The sequence below is a fragment of the Emydura macquarii genome, unplaced genomic scaffold, assembly GCF_026122565.2.
Source record: "Emydura macquarii macquarii isolate MOO-44397 ecotype Brisbane River unplaced genomic scaffold, CSIRO-AGI_Emac_v2 contig_2063, whole genome shotgun sequence".
In the NCBI taxonomy this organism is placed as follows: Eukaryota; Metazoa; Chordata; order Testudines; family Chelidae; genus Emydura; species Emydura macquarii.
The window spans coordinates 322,631-348,043 of NW_027132200.1; the positions used below are offsets into that span (position 1 = coordinate 322,631).

At 42.1% G+C, this 25,413-nt stretch overlaps 1 protein-coding gene across 4 annotated transcripts in view; it reads left to right on the forward strand.

Moving 5' to 3' along the window:
- Positions 1-25,413, forward strand: part of MYOM2 (myomesin 2) — a 146,232-nt gene that overhangs the window by 9,459 nt on the left and 111,360 nt on the right. For all 4 annotated transcript variants that reach the window (XM_067558437.1, XM_067558440.1, XM_067558436.1 and 1 more), the window contains exons 3-12: positions 748-870; positions 3,964-4,102; positions 4,295-4,452; positions 7,069-7,161; positions 16,481-16,569; positions 17,089-17,139; positions 17,419-17,583; positions 18,955-19,116; positions 23,452-23,593; positions 24,632-24,831. In XM_067558437.1, coding sequence (XP_067414538.1) covers positions 748-870; positions 3,964-4,102; positions 4,295-4,452; positions 7,069-7,161; positions 16,481-16,569; positions 17,089-17,139; positions 17,419-17,583; positions 18,955-19,116; positions 23,452-23,593; positions 24,632-24,831 — 1,322 coding nt within the window. The remainder of the gene's footprint in view (positions 1-747; positions 871-3,963; positions 4,103-4,294; positions 4,453-7,068; positions 7,162-16,480; positions 16,570-17,088; positions 17,140-17,418; positions 17,584-18,954; positions 19,117-23,451; positions 23,594-24,631; positions 24,832-25,413) is intronic.

Below are 25,413 nucleotides of genomic sequence, written 5' to 3' on the forward strand. Positions count from 1 at the left end.
GGATTCTTATTTTCCCTTTTATACCAAGCTGCATTTTCTCCTATGTTCAAAATTCGTTTCTTTCATCCAGATGTTCGAGGTTCCTTATGTCGCAAGTTCTGTTGCTAGGGCTACCTTTCCCTCACAGTGTTACTGCAGCACTCAAGATCATCTCAGATGTTTGAGCTGGTTGGCCCCACCTATAAATGGGAGGGGGCTACTGGAAGAGTGTTCACTGTGAGGGGCACATGCTTCTGGAGTATGTTTCATTCCCTGGTTAATCAGAGACACATTTGGTGCCCTTCAGAACGTGTCACAAGACCAACATGAAGGGTTAGAAAAGCGGGGTTGGGAGCTGCTGTTCAGCAGTCAGAAAATACTATAGGAGGCCTGTGCTGTCTACTGGATGTTCCCATAGGCAGGGTTGGTGGCCCTAATATTTTACTGAAATTGTTTTTATGCAATTGTGAGATATGATCAGCGATTGGGATGGGCACATTGAATAAAGACACACTGAATTAAATTAAATTAAAAGGATTGGCGGCCTCCATTGAGATGATAGCACTAGTGGGCATTAGACACATAATTTCAATAACCCAGTTTCAATGTGTGAGATCCCATGTTTAGCTTAAAATGTAAGTTACTCACACAACACTTCGCAGGTACTAGTGGTGCCATTCGGCTGCTTGAATGTAATTTCTTTGAACTTTGTAATTCCATGTTTTATCGGTATAGCCCTTTTATAGTGATTTCTTTTTGCATTTGAAGTATCGCTTCTAGAAAGGCAGTTTCTTTTAAGTCATCTGCCGATATGGGAAGAACCACATGTAGGATCTGTGCCAGGAGGGTGTATACCTCAGCTGAAGAAGAGTCACAAGAACACAGGAAAAGGTAAAGCTTGAATGGCTCCCTTAAATCATTTTGTTGGCTTGAATGCCATGGAATAGACATTTTTGTCAGTATACTCTAAGTGAGCAATCCCCATTGAAGCCAAGGTCACAATTTCTATTGACCTCAATGGAACCAGGAATTCATCATAAAAATTTATTGTAAAACACATCACTAAATTTGCAGTTCGATAACAAGGCATGCAGATGTTTTCATAATGGTTGTTGGGAAAAATCTTGACAAAAAGCCACTCAGGAACCCCTGAAAGGTAACAAGGTGGCAAAGTAGGTTTACTGACAGAGCAAGATTGGAGCCTTTTATGACACTATGCTCTTCATTAATAGAGCATGGCTAAAATAGCAAAGAAAGGGTCGAGTGTCTCCTTACATCTTATATTCCATAGACCTTCAGCCCAGCGTTTTACTCTAAGATGGCTGTGAAAACAGACTAGAAATGAGAAGAAATTGAAATCTACACTGAATCTGGAACTTTTTAAAAGAGTTAATTAGTTGTGCCCTGACTGAATACTAAGATTATGTGTTGTTTTAGAGTCATCTCCCTAACATCCTATTTATCAAAAGGGCTTACTGTCATGTCTCAGTTACAACATTCATATGAAGTCCTATAATAAATGTGCTGACAACTATATTCCTGTTTCATCAATTTGAGTGGCTGTATGTGCCCTGACATACTCTACAATAAAGACACCAAAGACACAGCCAATGTATGTTATAAAGGCTACAGATAAAGGAATGTATTCTTCTTTTTCCTTTGAAGATAATGTGAAGGATTACAAACTATCCCTTTGAAGCCAGTATTGCCTTCATCAAGAGAGATGTGCCCTGGAAAAATCTTAATTTGGTTTGAATTTTTAACCTATTATATTATTTAGAGCAATACAGAACATGTTAAACTGTACAAGGCAAAATAAATCTGGGGTTCATAATATGATGAAATTATGCAAAGAAATATCTTAAAGACACACACAAATAAAGGCTTGATTCAGTATTCTTTGAAGTCAATGAAAGTCATAGAGCTGAAGGCCAGAAAGCCCCACGAGATCATCAAGTATGACTTTCTGTGTGTCACAGGTCACCAACACCACCCAGCACCCCCACACCACGCACAACTGAAGGGAGACCAAAGTATTACAATCCACAGGAAACTAGACTATTATGTGCCAGAGGCAGAGAATAGGAGGGCTGGAGGTACACCAGTGCTCCAGGTCTCTGCAATGGTAGGGAAATGGTTAAATGAGATATACTTAAAGAACCCCAGCAAATGACCTACCCCTCACACCACAGAAGAAGCTAAAAAACTCCCATGTTCACTGCTAGTCTGACCTGGGGGAAAAGGTCCTTCTTGACCCCACAGATCATGATGAGTTAGACCCTGAGCACATGAGCTAGAACCAGCTAGCCAAGCACCTGAGAGAGAGAAAGAGAGAGAGAGACTGCTTGGTGCTGCCTCAGAGCCCTGGCTGTCCCCCACAATGTTTCCATCTCTAACCATGGGCATCCGTGATGGCTCAGAGGAAGGAGATGGGGAACTCTCTCAGAATACATTGGATAGGGGGGACATCCCTTCCTGATCCCTACTGGTAGCTGGCTGAAACCCTGAAACATGAGCTTTATGAACATAAGACAAAAATTGGACGTGAGCCCCAGGGCTCTTGATGAGTCTTTCCATGGGTGTTAGATAAGGCCTTAAGTCCTTCTCATCACCTTCTGGGAAACCTACAGCAAACCAGTGCCTCCACATTGCTCACCCGCACTCCCCATTATTCTCCAGGGAGGTAAGGCTGCCTCAGGAGCCTTACTCCCTACAGGCGGTTTCTCCCAACCCTCTTCTCTGAGAGCAACATTATCTTGGTGGGGCGTGAGAGGGTCTGACAAGCCTTCTCTGAGCTGGGATGCCAACCTCCCAGTTCCACAGTAGGGACCTTCTTCCACCTATTCCTGACAGGTTCTGCTAGGTTTGCCTCTCCGCACGCACCTTCTGAGGAGTATATGGTTCAGAACATTTGTACCTGTATGAGTGAGGCGGGAATCTGAACATGGCTCTCCTCCCTGTGCCTGGAGGGCTACAGGGGGGTGGTTTGTGCTACATCTTTTACAAAGGTTCATAAACACCATTGTTGAGCACATTACTCCCCCTGACCTGGAGGCATTATGCTGACTCTTGGCTTATATAGGCAAAATGCCTGCAGCCCCTGCTGTATCTCCCTAATCTACATAAGGGACAAACCAACCTCAGCTACTGTGGTTTTGGAGGGTCCCTGGGCCCACATGCTGGCAAGTCCTTCTGCACATTCCCTGCAAGGTGTGTGGACTCATTCTGCATGAGCTCCCTGCACAGCAGCAGATGGTAGGGCTGGAGCTCCAGACAAGGGGGAAGGGCTGTTGCCCAAGGATCTGTGCAGGGAACTTGCAGAAACTACTTCAGCCAGGAGGCTGAGGCAGCCTCCAGTGTGTGTTTTGCTGCCAGAGGGGAGGAATCTACTGCTCCCTCCCCTGTCTCTCCACCTCCCCACCCTCCGGGGTTATTAAACAGGGTAATGGCCCAGGATCTGATCAGTTTTTACAGTTATATGTTGATGATTTTTATCCTTTACAAAATATGGGATGTAGATATTGATACAAATAAGAACAAACAGAAACAGAGGGATGGGAAGAAACCCATGTTACACAAACCACAAAAGGATAGAGAAAGGAAGGAAAGAGGCTGGATAGTTTTAGGAGATTTACTACTGTGCTTGATTCCTGTAGATTTTGTTCTTATAATTTAACTCTATTTGCAGAATCCCTGGCTACTTCCTCAGCTGGGGTAAATCAGTACAGCTCCACTGACTTCAGTGGGACTACCCCACTTCATTTCTGCTCAGGACCTGGCCTCCCAGGGAAGAGAAAGTAAACAGAAGGCTCATTTACTTGCAGATTTTAAGCTGCTTGTTTTGAGATCATTTTGAGAGGGGAAGATAGTTCACTGTAATGCTGCTACTAGGACTTCCAAGTCCTCACCTGCCTGCTGTGTATCAGTGACAATAGAAAAGCCTTGAAGCTGAGTTAATCCTAAATAGCTTTCTTTTCCATGCAGGATTTATGAGCAAAAGTCTGACAAGAGTGAAGAGAAGAGGATACGGTTTGCCTCTGATTTGGCTGATTTGGAAGAAGAGCTTCATTCAGCCAGGCTCCTTGCAAGAGAACAGCTGGATAGAGTTACCATACAAAGGATGGTACTGTAACAGAATAGTTTTATTTCCTTTCCAAGCAGTCTGTTACCTCAACTGCAGTTTAGAACTGTGCTTCACAGCCCAATAGTACTTTGCGTCTGTTAATCTATGCGTATAGCTTTCAGACTAAATCTTTGACTCTGGTGCTAGATAATGCTCCTTCTCTCTGCTTTTTATTTCTCTCCTGTGTAATAGGTAGAAGAAAAAATGGCCTTGGAAAGATACAGCATTGAAGAAAATATAAGTCGAGCTCCTGAAATTCTGGTACGACTGAGGTCTCATACTGTTTGGGAAAAGATGCCTGTGAGGCTTTACTTCACTGTACAAGGATTTCCTACCCCTGTTATACAATGGTAAGAATCTGGCCTTTCCAGTCCTCTAAAACTAGTGTTAATTTTTTTTTTTCATTTGGTAGCTCTGACAGAACTATTCAGTGTCACATACATAATGGCTATATTAAAACCCTTTGTAATCCCCATAGATATGCTGGCTAGTAACTGTGGATACTGCAGTTAAGGGAGAAGGACAAACTTTGTACAACAGAGATCTGTAGTGTATCAAGTAAATATATATTTTAGACTGCTACCTACAAAATGTACTCATTAATTTAACTGATAATAACAGAGCAAGTGGTAAAATACATTGAGTTTTGCTAAATGGTAAATGTGTTTGATGTTTTATACCAAGGCAACGGTATCTGGTAGTTAAACACTGGAAAGCGAGAGAGAATGCCTATGACTGAGAGATGGGAGTGCATTCTCCTGTCAGTTAAATGGTGCAGTCCCACTGGAAATAATGGGATTAAAATGGTACAACTGGTAGGAGAATTTGGTCTTTCAAGTTTACCGTAAAAAATGTTCTTCCAAGGGGAACAGTGGGGGCAAGAAACCTATCTGGCTTCTAGACTGAGCTTGATAAATTTATGGAGGGGATGGTGTTGTGGGACAGCCTATTTTGGCAATTGACTGATTTTTGACTACTAGCCATAAATATGCCCAATGGCCTGTGAATGGGATATTAGATGGGATGGGTTCTGAGTTACTACAGAGAATTATTTCTGGGTATCTGGCTGATGAGTCTTGCCCACATGCTCAGGGTTTAGTTGATCGCCACATTTGGGATTGGGAAGGAATTTTCCCCCAGGGCAGACTGGCAGAGGCCCTGGGGATTTTTCGACTTCCTCTGCAGCATGGGGCATGGGATTCTTTGTACCCTGAGATCTTTAAATCATTATTTGAGGACTTCAGTAACTCAGTCTTAGGTTAGGGGTCTATTACAGGAGTGGGTGGGTGAAGTTCTGTGGCCTGTGTTGTGCAGAAGGTCAGACTAATTGATTATAATGGTCCCTTCTGACCTTAGAGTCCATGAGTCTCTGAGTAAGTTATCAGGTGTCATGTCAAGATTCAGAAACTGCAGTGTGAGATAAATTTTCACAAAAATCTACCATTTTATTCGTAGGGTACAATTCAAAGCTGGTTTTTGGGGGTAAGTTAGACTAACCTTCCTTTATATCAACAGAAAGAAGTTGGGATCTCTTTGTTTCTAGAAATCCTGATTGAAAGGAAGAGTCAGGTTAACTGGTGGATTTAAAATGATAAAGACAATATCCTTGATGACATAACCATTTTCATCACTTGAAAGAAATTCATGCACATATTTTAAAAATTGGAAATGTAGCTGATAAAATATCTATTCCCGATGTCTAAATAACATCCCCTACCACTGACTGAGCTGGAAATATGGGGTCTGATTCTCAACTCCTCTAAGGTTTCTTTAGTATTGCTCCAACTGTGCAAAGGGGACACAAAGTGGTTTGAGTCAGCAGCTGAGGATTCCCTTAGAATGATGAATCATGAGCAGGTTTAGGTTCGGTACGCAAGAACTGTGCCAACCTCTTCTTACCCTCCTTCCCCAGCATAGGGTAGTGTGCCACTGTGGGCCGGAGACATGTCAGGGTGGGAAGGGTGAAACTAGAGCATCATGTCCTCAGGTGATCCTGGCCAGTCCAGGAGCCTTTTGGGATTGTTATCTAGCAGTGCAAGTTGTTCTAACTCATAGAGGGGCACAAAAGTGGCAGGAAGCCACCTGTCTCCTCTTTGCCAGGTACACAAATTGCTGCTCTGCGGATCTTAGAGCAGAACGTTGCCCTCAGAGTGTACTAGTAGGGCCCGATTCTGATCTCATTTACAGCAGTGTAAATCAGAAGTTACTTTCATGAAGATGTTAGACTGTTGTGGGAATCAGATTAGGACCATAGTTTCTCTGCACTCAGCCCGCCCACTAACCATCGGCCACCCCATCACCTCCCTTCCGTACTGTGCAAGGTACTTTTTATTTGCGTGTAGCAGTAGTGACAATGCACACCCTGTTTGGGGCTCTCACCACTGTGAGTTATGTGGCCAACTTGAGCTCATGTGAATGAAAAAAGCATTATGGTAACTAACCTCATATATTATCGATGTGCACAGCATAGACAGAGAGAGAGCTCTAAGATTTCTATGTGCTAGACTGAACTATAAGGTTCAGTCTTGAGAAAGAGGTGGCATGCAGGTATTCTGAGGGGGCACCCAGGGAGAGAATTGTCTCAGTCACAGTTCTGTCCCTGCTGCTCCCTTCTTTAAGGTGAAGTGACTGGTAGTGCTGATGAGGATGCAACTTACTTCTGTTTATGCCAGTTTGCTCCGGTGGCTGGTGTGCTGGGGAGTTCAACACACTCCCTCTCATCTCTACGTGTTCCCCACTCACCTGCTCAGTGTGGGTGTGTAGCTTCACATGCACACCCCTTCCTGAACTATAATTACTGCCCTTCATTCCCCTACAGGACCATGTATGGGCAAGGCCAGGCCCTCTGTATCTATTCATGTATACTGTATCTATCTGTTTATCCAGAGAGAGCTCAGTTATTAACACATGACATCCTGATCACTAACTTTTACTGCAGTTCATTTGTTTTTCTTCTTGATTGCTAGGTATAAAAATGAGGAATTGATTACACCTGCAAGTGAACCAGGAAAGTACAGAATTGAAAGCAAATATGGAGTACATATGCTGGAGATACACAGGTAGATTATTCTGATGAATAACGGAATGTTATTTAGAGTATGATTTTTAACTGAAATAATTTCCTGCAAATACATCTGAAAATGTCTATAATGTATTACAAAAGAGTCATGAAATACAGCACACTTAACTTCTGCTCAGCTGTTACTTTGGTTTAGGTGACAGGATATTTCCTAAGTAGTCTGGGTATGAGGTCAGAGTAATGCAAAGCTAGGGATTTCTGTTATAGCACCCAAACTGCCAGCAAGAAGAAACAAATCTAGAGGTAAGTGACCCAGAAAGAAAAGTGACTATTTTTTAAAAACTTCATTGTAATATTTGAATCTTAGCATTATGGCAGCTAGTGTTCTTCTTCAGTAGTCCATTCCATCATGATAGCAAGTCTAGCATGGGCAGAAATTGGGCGATATGTAGGGGTGTTGCCCCCCCAAAACTGTATACCAGAAATTTTTGAACTGTGGGACATGCCTCCCTAAGGGGATGCAGAGGAACATTCGGGAGGGTGAGCGGCGACGTCAGGCAACTCGGGCCAGCCCCATGCAGCGGGACTCAGGGAGTGAGCGACACTTCCACCCCCTGACTCATTCATTAAGTACACTGTCATTTAAGAACCACTTGCAATTGGTAAATCTGGAAGTTGGACCTGTGCCTATTATTAATAGTATTCAGCCCCCTGCCCTCCCAAATATAGAAGTCAAACTACGCCTATGAACTCTGGTTCAGATCTTGAAGCTTAGAAAAGTTTAGCTAGTCGTGGCTACATAATTCAGTGGTCATTGTTTAGCCCTGTTATAAGGTTGTGCTGTTTGGCTTACCTTAGATCTCCATTTTATTCATTTTCCTATAACTGGGGATGGGAGAGTCCAGTGGTTTCTTTAAAAGATTTTAAGTTCTGAAAAATATATTTATCTAATTTAAACCATTCTGGTTTTGAAGGCAATTTAAAAGTCATGGCATGAAAGAAGAACAAATGTCATGGCAAGTGTCTGGAGAGTAAGCAACAGTACTCCCAGCATCTCCACACGAAACCTCCTCTGGGACGAAGGGTTTCAATACTGTATTTTACATACAGTACATGACTTGGCACAAAGTTTAATAAAAAACAAAAGCAACAACAGTGTGCACGGAACAATGGTGTCAAAACAGAAAAATAAGTGCCTAAATATTTTCATCTGTCCCTACTAATTTACCAATAGTGTGACCACAGGCTACATTCAAAGAGCTTGAATATTTGTTGATGATATTTGGCTGGCCAAATATTCACTCATCCATCCTCTCTCCAGCTGTCAGCAGCAGCCCTGATCTAGGCAGGGAGAACTAGAGGAACAGTGCACCAGTCCTACTGCAAGAAGCAGGAAGGTCTACTCCCAAATCTTTGGTTTCTGTGGAAAAGGATAAGTAATCCCTAACCTACTTTCCTTGGCTCCACTGGGGAGCGGAGAACTTTATTCCCATCCAGGAGCCTTCCCCAGTAGCCACTGGGCTCTGCCCCACTTATCACTACTCACCTTCCTGGATGAGGAGAGGGGCTGATAGTCCTCTCCCCCCGTCTTCAGAATTCAGTTTGTTAGCCACTTCCCACACTATTTAAGGGCCCAGATCATGGCTGGTCCATTCCACCTGTCCTGCCCCTTTGGATGCCAGGGAAGGCTGGTGAGGGATGCAGGCAGCCTGTCCAGCACTGAGAATGGATGCTATCCATTGCTATCTGGATGAGAGAGGGTGGTTACTAGTGGATGATATTTGGGTGACTGAGTGCCAGTGGATGGCACCTGGGTGAGAGTGATTGTACCCAGGTGTCTTTGTTGGTGCCAGTGGGTGGCTGTTTGTGTGAATGTGGGCATGGTTGCCAGTGAGTAGCATGAAGGTGAGTGGAGTAGTTTTGTGAGTGTCTTTTGTTGTGCAGGTGGATGTCCAGGGCATATGGGTGGGTGTGGGTGGATGTGTGGGTGACTGGCTGGAGGCTGCTTGTTGCTGATCCCCTCCCCAAATTTTTCTCCGCCTCTCCTCTCAACCAAGCACGCTCACCTACACAGCCACCCACTCCCACCATTCCCCCATACACTGAGCCTCAGAGGCACCCATACCTATTCACACTCACCCAGACCACCAAAAGAGTCATCCAGTGGCATCCGCAGGGCTCCCACACCCACTCATACTCACCCTTTGGCATTGCCCAGCCACCACCCACTGGAATCTACGCCCATACATACTTACTCAGACGTACCCATGATTATCCAAACAGCTAACCGCTGGCACCCACAGACTCACACTCACCTCATCTTTCTTATTCTCTGGCAATACATTCTTTTCCAAGCTGAACCTTTCCAGCTGCTCCCTGAATCATTCACCTTTTCCTTCCTTAACAGTTGTTTGCCAAAAGGGTCCTGTCTAACTGGTGCATCTTCATAACTAATTCCAACTGAGATGCATACAATTTCTTGAACTAATATTTCTAAACTCCACTAAGTTACTTTATTACTACTTTCGTTGTTGCAAAACTGGTTTGTAGACTGTATGAAAATGATAGAAATATGACATGCAAGAAATAAAATTACTTTGATATTACTAGCTATACCTTTTTAATACAAAAAATCCTGGCTACTTCTTGTATTTGGAAGGAGAAAAAAAGATGTGTATTCCTTCAAATGAAAGATCCAGCTATCTGACATGTTCATACATTTTTTTCTGGAACTAGAGTAGTTAAGATTATTTATCTAGCCACTTCTGTACTCTTCTCAGCTGTCCATACCAAAGTGCTGAGCTACATGTCATCTGAACTGTGGTCACTTAAAATGGCTGTGGAATTTCTTGGCTGTCTTCTTAGCACTTCTCCATGTCTTATTTAGTGAACTTTTCCTTCTGATGCAAGTGTGACATTTATTCCTATGAATACACTGGGTGTTTCTTGTCCTCCATGGAAACATTCTTGAGATGCCAGAAACAGAACATCACCTCATTTTCAAGTTGTAATTGGAAACTTTCATCTGGCCATTTATCTCAGAGGATTCACAACCTGTACAGTAACCCAGATCACTTTTGTAGCTGTGTCTCAGATTTTTAAGACATACCTGTGTCCATTTACAATGTCTTCTACAGTCACATGACACAACCCTTTTCATACGCTGTTGATCTCTGGCTGCTTGGAGGGGTATTATGCTAGCCTTTCACCCTTGGGGACCTGGGTTCAAGTTTTGTCGTGAGTAGTAAAAGCAAATGGAGTTGATGGTTGAATTGTAATTCTAATTTGTGCGCTTCCCCAAATCCCATTTCACAATTCTCAGGAATGTAGGAATTGCCACATTGCATCAGTTCACTGGTCCCTCTAGTCCAGTATCCTGTCTCTGACAGTGGCCAGTACCAGATGTTTCAGAGGAAGGTGCAAGAAACAATTTAGGGGACATCTATGGAATAGCCTAGCCATAGGGAACATTTCTTCTTAACCTCAAGCAATTAGTGATTGGTGTATGCCTTGGAGTATGCAGATTTATACCCCTTCAGAGGGGTTGAGAGTGCATCAGCAGATTTGTGTGGGGAAGACAGCATACAGCTGTATAAGCCTGCTGCAGTAGGCCTGACTCTAACCAGAGCTCTCAGTTTCCAACTTCTACAAGCACTGCTTTAAAAAATAAAACAAAACCCTCAAAACTTCTGTAAGCCTCCTGCCTTTACAAATATCACTGCACTGCCCGTAAGGTACTGTTATAGATACATTTGGGTACAACAGGCTAAATTCTTTATGCTCTTCTAGATTTAATGCTGAGCATTATGGTTGCCATCCCTTGTGCTGTAGCCAGGTACTATCGGAAGCACAGTCACTGTGCAAGGATGTGGAGTGTGGCTGCAGGGTCCATAGGGCTCCATGTATGAAGGCCGGGTTCTGAACTGCAGAGCAGCTGGTTACAGGCTGCTGCCCAGAAGAAGGTCTAGAGACTATGTGATGGAATGCTTAAATAATAATGTCTAATTGTTAAATATCTCACTGCTTGAATGCAAAGAATGGCACAGGCCCAGAACTATAGGTAAATTCCCATCCTAGCACATATAAGCTGCAATAGCTAAGAAGTATTGAGTGAGGTAAAGACAAAGTGACTGACCTAGGGTCATATTGTGGCCACTCCTGAAGTGGCATCCATGGAAGGACAGAAGGACCATGAAACTTCATAAGGTCAATTTGGTGGAGTTTCTGACAAAAATCTTCCTTCACGTAGGAGGCAATTAGTAGGGCCAGGGGCCATGATCTGCAAACACTGTATGGGCTGTTATGCACTCCAACCACACCCCTTCTCACACCCTCCCCCAGCACAGAACTGATATGCCTCCTGAACGGGGGACATGCAGAAAGCTGTTGCACTAGCACAGAACAACTGAAACACAGTGCATTCTGGGTATACTCCCTCCCGCCCTTAGCCACTCCTGCCATGTCACCTGTACTGGGAAGCAGGTGACAAAATCTTATGCTGGGTCTGTGCTGACTGTAGAACCACTTCTCGAGTTCTATACTAGAGGGAGAGCTGATTAAAATATAAAGTGTGTGTGTGTGTGGTGGGGGAGGGAGTTAGAGAATATTATATGGGCCTTCCCATTCCATTGTCCACATTTTGAAATAAGCTATTTGACATAGGTAAACCTTGAGTATCTCTACCAGAGGGTATCCTCTGGGGACCATCTACAGCCTTTCATGCCAGAGCAATGGAAAACTGAATTTGTACCAAAAGTGGATGTCTTAAACCAAATGCATGGTTTCTTCATTCTCCATTCTGTTTTTGCAGTGGGTTGAAACGAATGCCAATTCAGGCCAAAACATTATTTTACTCTGCACTCCTGTAGTGCAAACTACAAAGCCAGATGAATGAACACACACATTTTAAAAGTATATATCTGCCAATGCAAAGATCCCAGTGCAAATAGTATAAAGAACATGATAAAGATTCAGGGCAATTTTACAAAAAGCTATCATTATCTTGGGACAGACATAATTCTGCACTCATGTCTCATGTTATTGAAGGTAAACTTACCCATTTCATCTGACCTTTGTAAAGCCTGGGAAACACATTCTTGACTAAAGTATTAGGATAACTGATGAAGAAACCACTCCCCAAGAATCCACCTTAATTTTTACACAAGATCCAATATGGGATTATGACTTAGGAAATGTTAGGTGTTCAGATGTCCAATCAAAACAGATGCATTCAGTAAAACTGATAGTGTGTTCACTGCTATTGACTCTTAAGGCCAAATCCAAAGGTGAGTCATCAGGAGCTGGTGTAACTTGCACCTTTTTCCGGCCTCCCTCAGAGTACAAGTTAAACCAAGATGATGTGTAATTTACATCCACTCACCCCTTACACATCACCTTTGTAGTGGTCAACCTAATGTAAAGCCATCCAAAGGTCTGTCTGCACTGCATTTGGAGGTATAATTGCCACTCGGTTAAGCATAGCTGCATTAGCTTTAATATAGCTAGTCTGGCTGAAAATAACAGTGAAGATGCAGCACTATAGGCTTCAGCACAGACTAGTGGCACAGGTATCTATTCAGTATCCTGGGCAGGCATGCACAGTCCATGCTGAAGTCCATGCCCCTGTGTCTTCACTGCTATGGTTTTAGCCATGCTAGCTAGATTAAAGCTAGTGTGGTTTTGCCTACCTGAGTTGCAACTGCACCTTCACTTGCAGTGTAGACATACCCTACATTGGTGTAACTCATATGAGGCAGAGCTATATTAGAGAGGCGTAGCAGGAAATGGCCAATTGTCAAATTTCAAAGTAGTCGTCTCTAGCAAATAGGTAGAGCTTCTCTTCAAGTAACAAAATGCACAGAAGCCAGATTGTGTTGCAAACCACGTATATTTATATTAATATAAATATGTCTTTTGCATGTTTACGTGAAACCTGTTAGTACGTATACGCTCAAGTTGCCTCCGTCCACTGAAGGCATGTCTAAACTTTGAACTGGAGGTGTAAATTCTGGCTCAAAGAGACACACCTACTGTACCTCTGATTGAACTATCACGCTAAAAATAGATGGTAGCTGTGGCAATGAAAGTAGCAGGAGGGACTAGCTGCCTACTGTTTTGTACAGGATTGTATTTAGGGCGACTAGCCACTTCTACTGCTTGTGGTTGTACTGTGCTCGCACCGGGATGTCTCCTTGAGCTGGGAATTGCACCCCACGAGCTATGTGAATAACAGTTTTTTGGGTCAGAGGCCAAGCTGAAGAATAGAGGGGAAAAAACCCCCACAAAACCAAATAAACCCCCCAAAACAATAAAGCAGTTTGGGTGTATCCGAAATAAACACTGTTCAATTTTTCAGGCATAATGAAAAAGTTGAATTTTTTTTATTTTTAGTTAAGCAAAACATTTTGTTTGACCCTGAATGTTAAGTTTCCAAGATTGTGTAACCTTTATAAAGCGTTTTTTAAAATAAAATTGAGTGACGTGAAAATAAAACATCTTTCCAAATCAAAAAGTTGAAATGATTTATGTCAGAAATTCCAGATGAACCAGTTTGATATTTTTTAATTTTTTTGTATTTGATTGATACAGTTTGCCAAATTTGACCTGAATATATGAGTTGTTTTAATGGAACCAATGAAAAAAATCATTTGCATGAAAAATTTTGCCCAGCTCTAATTATTAGTAGTAAAAATACTCCATTTACCTAAATCCCCTGCCAATACTGCTAATTTTAAATCACATTATTCTATTTTTTTAATGTTTTTCTCTCCTTTTGTTGTGTGAAAGACCTTCACAAACAGGAGAAACTGACTAAGGGTCAGATTCTTATCACTCATGCCAGAATAAGCCTATTGATTTCAGTGGGGTTGCACGTGTGTAACTGAGAGCAGAATCTGAGACAGCATGTTTATATATTTATTTGAAAAATTAATCAAAACATCTCACTGTGCTTCCTTATTTCATAGACAGAATCCTGCATTTCTTGCATTCTGTGTAAAAGACATTTTTGTAGTTTCCTGACTACTTGTCTGCCACCTTGTGGTAACTACATAAGTCATGGTTTTAAAATACTGAATTCTGTGTAATTTTGATAACTAACAATGTTTATTGACTGGTTACTAGTAATCAAATACATCACACTAATGGGCACAAAAGCAAGTGCTGAATAAAGATGACCAATCCACTATTTTAAAAATGGTATTTTGTTAAAAGTTAGCCTCACTTTTGATATATTATATATCATTTGATCCTCCTTATCAGGACTACAGTCAAGTAAAAATATAATAACAACAATAAAGTTTTGTTTCACAAAAGCAAAGAAAACTATGATTAAGGCTCTCAATTCATTCTTTGCTTGTTTCATTGTACCAAAACATTGTGGTAGTGGGTAGTGAAAAGAGTGTGAATCCTATATGCCATGTATGTTTCAATACTAGGCATAACTGGATGGGTTAAGAAGAGAATGGAAAACTTACTGCAGGTTTCCTTGCTTTTGACATTTTGCATCACACTATTAGTGTTATTTTAACACTGATAATTTTATATTATATTTTCTTTTCATGCTTTTAATAATGCCTGTGTAAAGAAATCTCATATTAACTAGCTAAGGAGTCATGTCCAAACATTTGTAAGACCAGATACCATAGCAAAGGATCAGTTAAACTTTAGATAGATTTGTGAACAATTATTGGTTTATTCTTTGAGTGTGTATTTAAAAAGCATTAATTGTGAGTTGAAATTTGCTTAATTTGTTTTCCAAGCATATAATATTTCATAATAACCCTATGGTTCTGAAATGTTTAGGGACTATCCTAGGCTTTTGTGGAACACAAGCCGATCTCAGGCTTTGCCATTGTGTCTTTGATAATTAATTATAAAATATACTCTGTATTTTGCCAGTTTGTTTTGTAAAATGCATAGGTGAAGATTTGCCCTTAGGAGGCGCTATGAGCCCTGTACATTTATATTGATGTAATTCCTTTGCTCTGCACATCACTTGGTCATGTTTACCGTCAGCAAATGGTAAATTTCTGAAAGTAAGCGCTATGGGTTATACCACTTCATAGCATGTCACAGGCCAGAGACTGTGACATGGCTCAAAAGCAAGTGTGTGACATGCCTGTCACTTCAGTGACACCCATGCTGCATGTCACAAAATCTGCCTTCCTCTTGGGTACTTTGTATCAAATGCATTTGAGTTTGCTCTGTTCTTTCATACTTCGTGTCCATAACCTTGTATCAGACAACTGTGGCCATATTTTTATCCATTTCATCTGAGAGTTTCCAAGATGATACCAAGTTATTCTTCTGAGATGAAACTGAATGCAGGCAGGTGGAATGTTGCATCTCATAAGTTATGGTCTCCAATAAATGGAAAGAGCTTCTCTTTAAATTGCATGACGTTCACAGCAGCAGGGTTCAAGTGTATGTGGCACAGATCATTAATACAAACACTTCATGTATGTTTACCTAACATTTATTATTATGCAGGCAAAATATTCAAGGGCTTGTTCAAAATACAAAGAGCTATTTTCCTTTCCCATACCATAACTTTACACCAGTGTAACTCTAGTGGAGTTACTCCTGTTTGACCTTGGTGTAAAAGAATCAGGCCCATTGTCTTTGGATGTAGAAGTTTGCTTTGGAATCTTGACATTAACAGATATGTAGACACCTGTTGCCAGTTCCACATCAAAGGCGGCTGCGGAGAGTAAGTTATTCCACCATTGGGCCCTGTGCTGCCACACTAAGAATCCCCCCACCTTTTTTTTTAAAGTTGATTGTTCCTTAGTCTACTTCTTTTCTTAAATAAAAAAGATCAGGTCAAACCCATTTGTCTATAGCAATATTAGGACAGATTCCCTGGCCTGCTCTCTTGCCTTTGTGCTGCCTCAGTGGTGCAAAGGGAACAGAAACTGCCTGCAACTCCTTGCTGGGGATAACCCAGAAGAAGGGGAATCCCAGCAGGCATAGATTTGATGTAGCTGTCTGCTATACCTCTTCCCTCAATACCTGACATAGGAGGCTTGGGGAGGGTGAGAGGTGGGAAGAAAGAATGGTCAGAGTATGATGTACTCCAGCTATCCCCATTTGGTGGACAGTTCCTTGGAGAGCATTGCTAGCTGGCTTATGATACAGCAGCCCCCCCAGTGATCTAACCCGTGAGAGGGCTGTGATTGAAGCAGACAACCAGGGGGTCATTACCACCTGATTGCCCTCCTGCCCCAAGTGAGCTCAGAAAAGAATCTGGCCTCTGTTTTTGAGCGGAACCCTTTGATTTGTAGTGTAAACGATTATGATCTTTACTTATGAATTTTATTTATATTGATAATATTTTTATTTTTCTCTTTCCCCCCCAGAGCTAATTTTGATGACACAGCTACTTATACCGCAGTTGCAACAAATGTCCATGGGCAGGTGTCCACAAATGCTGCTGTGGTTGTGAGGAGTAAGTCTGCTATAACAATTAAACCTCAAATAAATATAATAAAAACACCACTCCTCATCCTCAAAGGAAACCTGCACAACACCCTCAAAAGATGAGCCTGGAGACTTAACTTCTGAACTCTGCTAGACGCTAAAAAGCCTGGACTTAATAGAGACACTGGTTTTGTGACTCACTGCAACAGTTTGTAACGCACACTACTGCCTGCTAACCCTTGAACGTCCACTTCATTTTAAGTGGCCTTCTATTGAATGTGTGAAACCCTTATGCTCAACAAACTGTCCTGCTTCGTCTTTAGCTCAGGCACTTTGGTTATTTATTCTGGAACTGAAGAAAAGTGCTGTCTGAAGCTTGAAAGCCTTTTCCTTTCACCAACAGAAGTTGGTCCAATAAAAGATATTACCTAACTTACCTTGTCTCACTCACATCCTGGGACCAACATGGCTAACAACACTACAAATAGAAAATAAAAATAAATATCACTCTTATTTGGGTTGGATCTTAATTGTCTTTGTTTTACAGGATTCAGAGGGGATGAAGAGCCACACCCTGGTGGGATGTTACCCATCAATTGTAAGTACTCTTTCCTGTTTGTGAGAAGATGTAGACATGTTCTACAATCTTATCATGGTCAAGAGCCCAAGTAATATTTTTTTTCAGTTCAAAATAATAAATCCTACTGCTGGCTTTGCTTTCTGAATGTTAAGACATCACAATGTAAGACGTCCATATGCTTTTAACTTCCCAGCTGCAAGTATTGACCAGCAATATGTATCAGCTATGGATAATAATCTTTTAGTGCTAAGTATCATGTACTAGTGCTTGGTAGTCTCATGATTTCTCTGTGTGCAGTGCCCCTGCCATTAGAGGTTTGCTTCACCCATATTGATGTTCAGTTTCTGGAGAAGTTTGGTGTCACCTTTGGAATGGAAGGTGAAACAGTTACCCTCAAATGTACTCTGCTGGTCACCCCGGATCTGACTAGGCTTCGACCTCGTGTTGAATGGTACAGAGATGGTAAGTAGATTTTCACTGAGATGATGTACATGCATTCATTTAACTGAGTTTTAATTGTTCAGGTGCAGATTCTCTCCCTCCAGTCTGTGTGGGTTCAGAACTCACCTTCTTAAGAGAAAAGAGATTGATGTGTAACATAGTTCCTAATACATCTTTTTTACCTTCTGTTACTATCGCAGACAAGAGATAGTTCCCTTCATAGCTCAGCTCGGCTGGAGTGAGGGTTGTCCAAAATGGCTGTGTTTGAAGACTGAGAGGAAGTAGATGCCAGAATAGTTAGGTATGGGACCCAGAGAGTTATGGAGAAGCCAAATGGGCAGTTTGAAGGAACCTGAACTTAGGGTCAACTGTTGAGTGTCAAATAGAACTCCTGAGGATTTGCATGTATACTTCTGGGCAGTGCCAACCTCCCATCATCCTGCAGATAAAGGGGCATCTATCATGTTAACTATTTCTGAGGTGTGGAGATTTATAAAGTTCTTAATATCTTTATCGCTTGAAGATGTGGTACATTTTTCCCACCCCCTGTGCAGCTCCATGTTCAATAGCTCCATGAACATCTGCTCCAAAGTGTATTTGAGCAACAGGGCAACAATCAAGCATCACACTGTGGCTGAACTTTGAACAGAACACTGCTGCATTGATTATAATAACACTCAATGGGTTAAAAATCAAAATTTCTCCTATCAATTGTTAAAAGAAAAAGGGAGACAGAGGGACTTCCTTCTCCAGTATAAAATATTCTGCTCATTTCATTGCTGCCATCTCACTAGTCCATCAGACTAATTTACATTAATCATAGGACAACACCTCTGACCTGTGAGAAATTCAGATTTAATTGGATTCATTGCTCAGCAGGCATGCTTGGAGGGTGTAAATGTCAGTGTATCTTTATAGCAAGGCTTCAGATTAAACTGAAATCTGGTCTTTACATTTAAAGAAATAAATCTGATTAATCTGACATTTGACCTGAATAGGCAGAAAGGTGCAGTTAAAAGGATAAACATTACACACTGCTGACGTTACTGTGTACCGTAGGTTTTCATAACATTATTTCAAAATGGGGTTTAAAATATTTTCTTGTCAGCGTATTAAAAATGATGGTGAAGGGAAATCATTCCCTTTGTTGTAGCAAGTACAGCACAGAATAGCTAAATCATATGCTCCTCTCCTCATGCTCATTGGTGAAATGAGTTTACAGGGCACAGCTTAGTTCTCAGAGATAAAATTTTCATAGCATCAAAACACTACCATGCTGAGTAAAGCTGGTATAAACGGCAGTCTGTGCCACTGATTAACACAGAACTGAGCTTGGATGAAGATTGCTATTGCTAACTCAGTAACACATGCTTGATTCCAATTCTCTTCCAGATGTGCTAATAAAAGAATCCAAGTGGACGAAAATGTACTTTGGAGAAGGCCAAGCAGCACTGTCTTTCACCCACCTGAACAAGGATGATGAAGGCTTATACACCCTCCGCATAATTACAAAAGGCGGGGTGAATGAGTACAGTGCATTCATGTTTGTCAGAGGTATGCTTTTCATTCTTTGTTGGGATGGGACTTAGCAAATGCAATTAGGAAAAGTCATGTAATTTAGCACCATAGTATGATGAAGGAAGCCTAAAAGAAATCCAGAGCATGGCATTATGTAGATGTGGAATTTACCCACTGGTCTATGTCAGGGACAATGGGGTCACACTGCACCAGGAGGAGCTTTGTGTGGAATTGTGCTTCTAAAAATATGATCCTTCCTAGAGACTCAAGGAGCCCATCCTTAATGATGGTGCAGTCTACTCTTTTCTTCACAGATGGCCAGCTTCTCTGACTGGTACTCTACAGTGTAACAGGGTGCTGTCTACTCCTACCATCTAGCACCACAGAAAGTTGCTCAGACTCCACTGGTTGTGTACCCATATCATGCTGTTTGTTTACATTCCCTCCACCCATACCTTTACAGTCCCATGCTGCAGTGCTATTTACAGATTCCCCTGTGTTTTTGGGACTTTCCCCAGGGCCTGAGAGAAGCAGACGTCTCCCTTTTCTGAGGTGTCTGAGACAATGTCTACACTACAGACGATGTCAGCAAAATTTATGTTATCAGGGGTGAGAATATTCCACCCCGCTGAGCAACATAAGTTACACCAACAAAAGCACTCATGTGCACAGCGCTGTCAGCAGGAAAGCGTCTCCCACCAACATAGCTTCTGCTGCTTGCAGAGGTGGTTTATTTATGGCAACAGGAGAGCTCTCTCCTGTCGGCATAGAGAGTCTTCACCAGATGCACTGCAGCAGCATAGCTTTATCAGTACATTCTTATGAGTCTCGAGCTGATGGGATAATTGGCTCTCTGGGTCACCTATCCCTCACACATGATTAGATAATTAACTTCAGTTACCCCAGTCTGCCTTTTCTGGGGGAACTAATTGGTGTCAAAATGATCAGCATGTATACTCACCTGTTAACTCCCTGCACTCTGACACACAGGGCCTCCAAAATGCCTTGAACCCAACCCCTCCTCTTTGTGCTAGCTTTTGCTAGGGGGCTTACTAGGAGGAAGCAGGCCATTTACATTCTCAAGTTCAGGGACTGTGGTTGAGGGTGGGGGGAAGAAATATTCCATGTATCCTCCCTTCAGTCTACCTTCACCAGAGCCAATCACAGCCTAGCACTATATGTAAGACTTGAGGGAGAAAGGGAAAAGAAAGGTTGGCTTGCCAAAGGAATGTATATTTCACAAGAGACATAGATGAAAAGGAGAGGTATGCATTAAAATAGAAGACAGGTCAGAGTTTGCCCTCACATTTGCATTCACATCTCCCACTGAACTCAGCCTGAGCTCCCACATGCACCTGTGGGCAGAACAAAGCTCTACGTTTCTTTTGTTTTTAAAAACGAGAACATTTCTGTCTGTGCAGTTCTTTAACTCTGATCCTCCTCAGTTGTCAATTGGTGCAGCTCCACCAAAGTCAATGGAGCTATGCTGAGGATCTGGCCGGTTCTATTTAGAAGTGTACCGGAGTGTGCATGTGCTGTTCTTCACAAAGATTTCTTCCAGACTGTTCCGTTTGTGTGTATGGGTGGATATGGGTGATGGCAGGGTGTCCATCTTTTCCTGTGGGGCTAGTGCACAAACCGCATTGGCTCTGTGGTGACACTGCATTTTAAAACCCATAGCAGTGAGTCTCAGAGACTGAGTCTACAGACTCAGGCTCGCACTACGGTGCTAAAAACTGTTTAGACACAGCTGTGTGTAGACAATTGGGCTCAGGCTCTGAGGCCCAGGGAGTGGGTGTCTTTCACAGCCTGAGCTCCAGCCTGTGCCTGAATGTTTACACAGCTGTTTTTAGCACCGTAGCATGAGCCCCGCAAGCTTGAGCGTATAGACTCATTCTCTGAGCCTCACTGCCACGGGCTTTAAAATGCAGTGTAGATGTAGCCTCTGTCTCCGGCAGCCATGCTCCCTGCTGTCTTTGGAGCCAAGCTATTAAGGCTTCCTTGTTCCTAGTCCATTCCATTGGAGGCCCACTTGAAAGGGGAAAAAGATCATGGAAAGCACGTTAACTTTCTTGGTAGGTGGATGATGAGCCTATCTTTTGGCATACCTCCACTCTGACCCCTTCCCACTCATAGGTCCCCAGACTTGTGGAGAGCCCTCCTCAAGATCCATACCAAACTGCCAATGGGAAACAATGGGAAACAAATTGCCAATGTGGTTGTGACCCTTCCGTGCCTAGGGTAGCCATCTGAAAATGCCAAGGTCAGGGCAGGCTGTAAAAGGAGAGCAGATTCTCCCAGCGCTGGTGAGTGACACTGAAGTCAGGCTTCCCAACCAGCCACAAACAGTATTTCTGATTTCCCACATTGGTTATCAAGAAGCCCAAAATACAATTACACACAGCCCCCTTTACTGCATTTCAGTCTCCAGCCCCCAATCAGCCACTATGTCCATTAAAGAGACCAGTTTTTTAAACTCTATGCTCTTTACTAAAAAAGTTCCCTCTGACCCCAAAGGGTCAGCCACAGTACCAGATCAATATAAATTTGGATCTTACCCAAAATACCACACTGCCAGCCAATCCTTTAGTAACTAAAACTAAAGGTTCATTATAAAAAGAAAGAAACAAACCAAAAGAGAAATGTTAAAGGATTAAAGCAATTAGATACATACAAGTAATTTGAAAGTCCATATACATCAGGTTTATTGAAGAATTGTGGAGTTTGCAGGCTTGTATAGTCCCTCTGGTATACATCCAGTACCTGGATGGGCCTCAGTCCTTTGTTTTACAGCTTCAGTTGCAGATGACTTGGTCCAGAGGTAGATAGGTGAATGGAAGCTAAACAGGATTGAAGGCAAAATGGATTCCAAGGCTTCTGCCTTATATATCCTCTGGCCCCTGCCATGCTGCTTGTGGAATTTTACAGGAACCAAAATGGAGTCCAGAGTCACATGGGTAAGTCCTGGTGACTCATCAGGTATATCCCTGGCTTCTTCCCCTGGGCCCCTTGCACCTGGGAATGTCTTAATGGGCCATTAAGCAGGATATTGTTCTGCTGCAACCCTGTCTAGGGTGTGTCTCAGACAGCACAATTAGAAATACAGATATATCAAATATATCCATAACTTCCATTGCACGTATAACACATGAACATAAGTATTATCATCTTACTTAGCACATTATAGTCTTTCTAACAGTACCTGACATGGCATATCTTACATGAATTATTATGATTTTGACATACTGATGTCACACAATATAATAAATGCTCCCCCCCTAATCCAGCCAGCATGACAGTGGTACCTGACCCCCCTTTTTACATGAGGTGTGATCTGAAGGTAAAGGGTAACTGCCGTTTGTATAATGTAAGGATTCAATTAGGCCCCTAGTTCTGAAATTTCAAAGGGTGGGATCATATTGGAGCCTGATCCTGACCATCTACATTTCAGCACCATTGTCATTGCAAAAGGGTGACAGGTTGTGGACAGAGATATAGGCCTTCTCGGCGTCACCTTAAACTCAGGTGCTAGAATCCTGCATAAAGATACAGCATAGTTGCTTCTGACTCATGCCAGCAAGAGGATTTTTCCTGAGGAGCAGTGTCTCTGAGAATATGCAGGGAAAGCTTTAGGAACAGTGAAGACTTGGGAAGAAGCTTAGATTGAGGTTTCCATTGTGTTGTTGCTGTTTCTGCTAACAATAAAGACAAAGCCAGGGAAGAGAAAGTTTGGAGTTTATCCAATATGCATATAAGCCTTTCCTAGTAGGGTGAAAACTCCAGCTGTTAAAAGGGTTCCTTAGGAGTTGTGGGTGCTCAACACTTCTTAGGATCAGGCCACGTATAGGTGTCTCAGCTAAGAAACATTAGTTACTTAGGAGTGTCTGTATATCAAGATTTAATTTAGTAAGTAACCTTAGAAATGTAGCAAATGCTCATATGCCAAGTAGTCTTAGGAAATGTCTTTTTCCTGACCACATGATCTTCAGTGAGTGCCTCTCTCATGCAAAGGAGTCACTGAAATCCATCTTTCTGTGGGGTGAAATTTTCAGAAGCACAAAGGCTAGTCAGGTGCTCAACTCCTATTGAAAGTCAGTGAGAATTTGGTGCCTAATCTCCATTTCTATCTTCCAAAATCTGTGCCAGTTTCAAAACCTATTGATAGACCCCAGTAGGCTTGATTCCCCACCATGTTACTCCAGTGTAACTCACAGAAATCACTGGTATATCACGGGCATATAACAGGAGCAGTACTGTGATGAATTGGCCAGTCTGTGTAATTCATCTTTGTTGTGCTATAGCAACCGAGTCTCTCTCCAAACTTGAGAAATATTGCAGTCAAATCTGATTTGATTTTTTTCCCTGATCTAGATGCTGACGCATTAATTGCAGGGGCACCAGGGGCACCAATGGATGTTAAATGCTATGATGCTAACAGAGATTATGTCATTGTAACATGGAAACCACCAAATACAGCCAGTGAGAGTCCAGTCATAGGATATTTTGTTGACAGGTGTGTGTGTGTGTACATTTGTGGATTTGTTTTTTTTTAATATCAAAACTGTATGTACTGAAAAAAGTCACTATTTTTATGCCCTTCATCCCATTATTGGGTCTATTTGGGGCCAGTATAGTTCCTGGAACAAGTTAGAGCAGCCTTAGAGCTGTTCTAATTTTCACCCTGCTGGCACAGCACGCAAGGGGTTGTTCCAGTTACTGGGGAGTGTTGAGTGAAGCAGTGCTCCAGCCATGCATGCCCCTTCTCCATCATGCTACCTTAAACTGGTGCTTGTGTACTCCAGACATGGACTCATACAAACCAGGGGACTACTTAACTGGAAGTTTAAGCCAATATGATAGCCCTTTTGCTCCTGAAATCTGCTCTAAATTATGCTGGAGGTCCGGCTCAGGACAGAGATCAAGGGAATCCAAAGGCCATCTTTGCACTCCTCTTGAGCTGCAATGGGTGCTCCTCAGCTGTAAAGCCCAGCATCTCATCCTTAATATTTAAAATTAGCAATGTACTATATATATACAAATATTAGTGCTATAATTTCAGTATATATAGTACTCTCTATTAAAATGACAATTTACCCTCTATTGCTACATTGTTGTATCTGAGACACTGTAGTTATGTCCTATCGCTCAGATTGCTGGGAACTGTAGGTAAATGTTGATTTTAAAATGGCAATCACTAGGGAGAAATTCACCACTCTGTTGAGGGCTCTACAATGCCTATGGACCATTTAAGTTCCATTTAAACACTCAAAAGTAAGATTTATGTGGTGCATAGACCATGGGTAAATTTCACCCATTATGTGTCTAATCTAGTGTACTGTTCCTTTTGATATAACACAAGTAATTTTCCATCAGTAATAAAGTGTTATGGGCAACATACCCAGCTGGTGTCAATCGGGGTTGCTCCGTGGAAGTCAATGGAGCTACACTGGTTTGCCTCAGTTGTGGATCTGGTTCTGTTAGTAGGCACAATACTAACAGCACATGCTTCATTTTGGCACCCTGATAAATGATCTCCTTTTCTTACTCAAAGATGTGAAGTGGGTACCGAAAACTGGGTCCAGTGCAATGATTCTCCATTAAAAATCTGCAAATACCCTGTAACTGGACTGTTTGAGGGACGGTCTTACATATTCCGTGTGAGAGCAGTGAACAAGATGGGTATTAGCAGGCCATCTAGAGTCTCTGAAGCAGTTGCAGCTCTTGATCCTGTCGACCTGGACAGATTACAAAGTAGGTCACTAAGAAGCTGTTCCACATTTACACTGTAATTTTGTAAAGAAAAGTTTTATTTTCTGGTTCTATTTGTGGGGTAACCAAATGGGCAGTGCCAATGTCTTCATTTTAGACCTGCTTTTTCAGCTTCCATTCTTTCCCAGAGCTCCTCCGATTGCTAATTATAATGAAGGCACACCCACTTCGACAGCAAGGTCCACATTGGCAACTTGCCAGGAGCCTAAGGAGGCCAATTCATTTACATATATTTACCCAATTTATAAATATAAAAGAAATGCTTAAAGCATAATGGGTAACATTTTCAAAAGCACATAAAGGCTTTTTGAAAGGTATTTAGATATTGTTTTGATTTTGTGTTGCAATACATAAGGGCCAGAGTTTGGAAGGTATTTAGGTGTAGCTTTCAAAATCTGATGCTATGTCTCATTTCCAAAGGTGTTGTGGTGCTGAGTGAAGCAATGCCTAAATACCTTTAAAAATCAGGTCACTTTGGAAATATTACTCAATACATCTGTGTTAGCTGAATGGAATTTGCTTGTTGTTTGAATTCACTAGCAGTAAAATCCTAAAGTCTGTCGT